General features: G+C 56.2%; 1 protein-coding gene across 2 annotated transcripts; it reads left to right on the top strand.

Annotated features, from left to right (window-relative positions):
* Window positions 1–543: 543 nt before the first annotated feature.
* Window positions 544–2,985, top strand: MBLAC1 (metallo-beta-lactamase domain containing 1). 2 transcript variants are annotated; one of them, XM_063708238.1, is made up of 2 exons: window positions 544–1,531; window positions 1,858–2,985. In XM_063708238.1, exon 2 carries the CDS (start codon window positions 1,886–1,888, stop codon window positions 2,684–2,686), a length of 801 nt encoding a protein of 266 aa, XP_063564308.1. In that variant the 5' UTR covers window positions 544–1,531; window positions 1,858–1,885; the 3' UTR covers window positions 2,687–2,985. The 2 variants fall into 2 exon arrangements, with proteins under 2 accessions (XP_063564308.1, XP_030868599.1); XM_031012739.3 differs by having other exon boundaries at window positions 544–1,623.
* Window positions 2,986–4,918: the final 1,933 nt, after the last annotated feature.

The following is a 4,918-nucleotide window of genomic DNA, read 5'->3' as shown; positions in this document are numbered from 1 at the left end:
CTAGCTGGGCCCAAAGTTTCAAACAACAGCCGGGCACACATAGCTAGCTGGTCGATGAGGCAGCACCCAGAATGGCCACTGTCTTGTTAAGCTCAAGCTCCAGCCTGAGCAACATAGTGAAACCCCAATTCTACACACACACACACACAAAGAAGACTGCAGGGCTGGTGGTGCAGCGCCTGTAGTCCCAGTTACTGCAGAGGTGGAGATGGGAGGATCACTTGAGTCCAAAAGGTCAAGACCAGCCTGGAGGCTGGGCGCAATGACTCACACCTGTAATCCTAACACTTTGGGAGGCCGAGGCAGGCGGATCACCTGAGTGTAGGAGTTCGAGAGCAGCCTGGCCAACATGGAGAAACCTCGTCTCTACGAAAAATACAAAAAATTAGCCGGGCGGCTGGGCGCGGTGACTCACGCCTGTAATCCCAGCACTTTGGGAGGCCAAGGCGGGTGGATAACGAGATTAGGAGATCGAGACCATCCTGGCTAACACGGTGAAAGCCCGTCTCTACTAAAAATACAAAAAATTAGCCGAGTGTGGTGGCAGGCGCCTGCAGTCCCAGCTACTCGGGAGGCTGAGGCAGAAAAATGGCGGGAACCCGGGAGGCGGAGCTTGCAGTGAGCCGAGATCGTGCCACTGCACTCCAGCCTGGGTGACAGAGCGAGACTCCGTCTCAAAAAAAAAAAAAAGCCACGCATGGTGGTGGGCGCCTGTAATCCCAGTTACTCGGGAGGCTGAGACAGGAGAATCGCTTGAACCCAGGAGGCGGAGGTTGCAGTGAGCTGAGATCACGCCACTGCACTCTAGCCTGGGCGACAGAACAAGACTCTGTCTCAAAAAAAAACAAAAAAAATTTAGAGGGGCGTACACGCCTGTATTCCCAGCACTCCAGGAGGCTGAAGCAGGAGGATCGCTAGAACCAGGGGTTCAAGACTGGGGCGAGCTATGATGGTGCCCCTGCACTCTAGCCTGGGCGACAGGGCGAGACTGTCTCAAAAGAAAAAAAGACCAGGCGCGGTGGCTCACACCTGTAATCCTAGCACTTCAGGAGACCAAGGCTGGAGGATCGCTGGAGCCCAGGAGTTCCAGACCAGTCCTGGCAACAGAACTAGACCGTGTCTCCAAAAAAAAAAGAAAGAAAAAATAGAAACCTTAGCTGGGCTTGGTGGTGCGCATCTGTGGTCCCAGATACTCGGGAGGCTGAGGCGAGGGGAACACGTGAGCCCAGAAGGTTGAGGCTGCAGTGAGGTATGATCGCGCCACTGCACTCCTGCCTGGGCAACTGAGCATGACCCCTCCTCAAAGCTAATGGCGCTTCAAAATTCTGCAGTGCAAAGAAGTTGCTGGGGTTGCGGGGCGGAGAACCGCCAGGAGGCTGGAGCCCAGGCAGCCTCCTCGGGCACACGGTGAAGGCGCCGGAACTACAGCTACCTCCGCGGCGCCGCTTCGGCCGCCATATCTGGCTACACGGGAACCGCAGAGGACAAACTCCCACCCGCGTTTTCGATTTCTGCGCTTTCTTCGAGTGAGGCAAGACCTAGCAGAGGCCCAAAGTAGAGCGCGGCTAGGATTCGATTGAGGGAAACATAAAGGATAGCCTTTGGAGGGTGGCGGGCAAGGACGTATGTACCGCGAAAGGAATGGGGCGGGGGCCGAGAACGCCGAGGGAGGGGCGGGCCCAAGTGTGAAGGGAGGCTGGGCGATACCATTTTGGGCAGGGGTTGAGGGTGATACCAACTTAATGGGAGGCGGGTGGCAGAGAACCGAGGCTTAGGGGCAGTGGCGGGGCCGGGCGCGGGTGGGGGATCGCGGAGGGACAGGACGGTCGCCCACTGCTCCATTTCCTTTCTCCCCAGCCCGTCCCTCCCTGCCAGGAGCAGCCTCATGCGGACCGAGCCGCTGTGCGGGGCATCCCCTCTGCTGGTGCCCGGCGACCCCTACTCCGTGGTGGTTCTGCTGCAGGGCTACGCGGAGCCAGAGGGGGTGGGCGATGCCGTGCGCGCCGACGGCTCCGTGACCCTGGTCCTACCCCAGACCCGGGGCCCGGCCTCCAGCCACCGAGAGTCCCCGCGCGGGAGTGGCGGCGCAGAGGCCGCCCTGGAGGAGGCGGCCCGTGGCCCCATCCTGGTGGACACCGGGGGCCCCTGGGCTCGGGAGGCGCTGCTGGGGGCGCTGGCGGGGCAGGGCGTGGCCCCGGGAGACGTGACGCTAGTGGTGGGGACCCACGGGCACTCGGATCACATCGGGAACCTGGGGCTGTTCCCAGGCGCGGCTCTGCTGGTCTCGCACGACTTCTGCCTTCCCGGAGGCCGCTACCTGCCCCACGGGCTGGGTGAGGGGCAGCCCCTGCGCCTGGGCCCGGGGCTCGAGGTGTGGGCCACGCCGGGCCACGGGGGCCAGCGCGACGTGAGCGTGGTGGTGGCCGGCACGGCTCTGGGCACCGTGGTGGTGGCGGGAGATGTGTTTGAGCGAGATGGGGACGAGGATTCGTGGCAGGCACTGAGTGAAGACCCCGCAGCCCAGGAGCGGAGCCGGAAGAGGGTCCTGGTCGTTGCCGACGTGGTCGTACCTGGTCACGGGCCCCCCTTTCGAGTGCTAAGGGAAGCCTTGCAGCCCGAGACGGAGGGTGGAGGGAACAGCCAGCAGGAGCCGGTGGTCGGAGACGAGGAGCCCGCCCTGCACTAATCAGCCTCGAGAGGGACTGCACTCTTGTCAGGGAAGCCCTAACAGCGAGGAGCTGCTGGAGACAGAGTCAGAGCAGTCAAGGGTGGGAGCTTCCAGCCCTTCCAGGAGGCCAGTTTTCCAGTGAGGACAGAGTGCACCTGACACTGCCATCACATTGTCAGTATCACTGCCTGTCTCTGCCACCAAACTAAGATCAAAGGAGGGGCTCAGCTCCCTGTGCATTCTCCCTGGGCCTCAGTAAAATGGGAGAAGATTCCTGGGAGGGGCCTCCAAAATAAAAATGGAAACTGCATTGAAAATCATAGTGCCCTAGTGTAAATGTGAAGCATTGACAGTGATAATCGTGCAAACATGGTAATCTACAACTACAGCAGAGGCATACTTTAGCCAATCGCCCCTTTCTTATAGGATGGAGGTTGCTGAGAGAAGGTACAGGGCATAGAGATGACCCCTTAGTCACCTGACTTATGTATTTGTTCATATTTTTTTGTCACACAGGCTAGAGTGCAGTTGTGCAGTCATAGCTCACTGCAGCCTCCAGCTTAAGCCATCCACCTGCCTCAGCCTCCCAAGTAGCTGGGATGACAGGCAAGTGCCACTATGCCCCACTAATTTTTTTTTTTTTTTGAAACACGGTTTCACTCTGTCCCCACAGGCTGCAATGCAATAGCACAATCTTGCACTGCAGACTGCACTGCAACCTCTGCCTCCTGGGTTCAATTGGTTCTTGTGCCTCAGCCTTCCCAGCAGCTGGGATTACAGGCTCACACTACCATGTCCAGCTAATTTTTATGTTTTTAGTAGAGAAAGGGTCTTACCATGTTGGCCACGCTGGTCTCAAACTCCTGGCCTCAAGTGATCTGCCCATCTCAGCCTCCCAAAGTGCTGAGGTTACAGGTATGAACCACCATGCCTGGCTATCAGCTAATTTTTTTTTTTCATTTTTTTTCATAAATGGTCTCACTGTGTTGCCCAGGCTGGTCTTGAACTCCTGACCTAAAAAGATCCTACCTTCTCAGGCCCTCTGCATTTTTTTTTTGCTGGGATTACAGGCATGAGCCACTGTGCCCTTCCCCAAGTGTGATGATTTAATATCTGTTTTCTTTCAGCAGCCGGATTGCTCCCATGGGCATGGGATGGGGCCACACCTGCCTGGCTCTCCTATGCTTGGGACCTCCAGCACCTTGGACAACCTCTGGCACAGAGTAGGGCGGGGTGAAACAGCAACAGATGCCTGAAGTGAGATCCTAAGAGCTTACAGAGCAGACCAGTTCTACTTGCTCTAAGCACTTTCTGTACATTATTATTATTATTATTATTTTTGAGTGAGTCTTGCTCTGTAACCCAGGCTGGAGTGTAGTGGTGCAATCAAAACTCACTGTGACCTGGAACTCCTGGGCTCAAGTGATCCTTCCACTTCAGCCTTCAGCCTCCCAAACTGCTGGGGTTACAGGCGTGAGCCACCGTGCCCAGCCCCATCCATTAACTTATTTGTTCCTCATCGCAGCTCTGAGCTAGGTACTATTATTATCTTTCTTTCTTTCTTTCCTTTCTCTCTCTCTCTCTCTCTCTGTCTCTTTCTTTCTTTCCACAGAGTCTCACTCTGTTGCCCAGGTTGGAGGAGTGCAGTGGCTCGATCTCGGTCAATGCAACCTCCACCTCCTGGGTTCAAGCACTTCTCCCTGCCTCAGCCTTCCGAGTAGCTGGGATTACAGGTGCCTGCCACCGTGCCCAGCTACATTTTTTTTTTTTCTGAGACGGAGTTTCACTCTTGTTGCCCAGGCTGGAATACAGTGACACAGTCTCAGCTCACTGCAACCTCCGCCTCCTGGGTTCAAGCGATTCTTGTGCCTCAGCCACCCGAGTAGCTGGGACTACAGGTGCACACCACCACATCTAGCTAAATTTTCTATTTTTAGTAGAGACAGGGTTTCACCATGTTGGCCAGGCTGGTCTCGAACTCCTGACCTCAGGCGATCCACCCACCTCAGCCTCCCAAAGTGCTGGGATTACAGGCGTGAGTCACTGCGCCTGGCTTTTTGTATTTTTTTTTTTTTTAAGTGGAGATGGGGTTTTGCCATGTTGGCCAGGCTGGTTGAACTCCTGACCTCAGGTGATCCAGCTGCCTCAGCCTCCCAAAGTGCTAGGATTACAGATGTTGAGCTGCCACACCTGGCCTATTATTCCTTTTCACAAATAAGAAAATACTGAAGTGCTGAGTGGTTAAGTGAC

Source organism: Gorilla gorilla, chromosome 6 (assembly GCF_029281585.2).
Source record: "Gorilla gorilla gorilla isolate KB3781 chromosome 6, NHGRI_mGorGor1-v2.1_pri, whole genome shotgun sequence".
NCBI lineage: Eukaryota > Metazoa > Chordata > Mammalia > Primates > Hominidae > Gorilla > Gorilla gorilla.
This window is presented reverse-complemented; position numbering and strand designations above follow the sequence as displayed.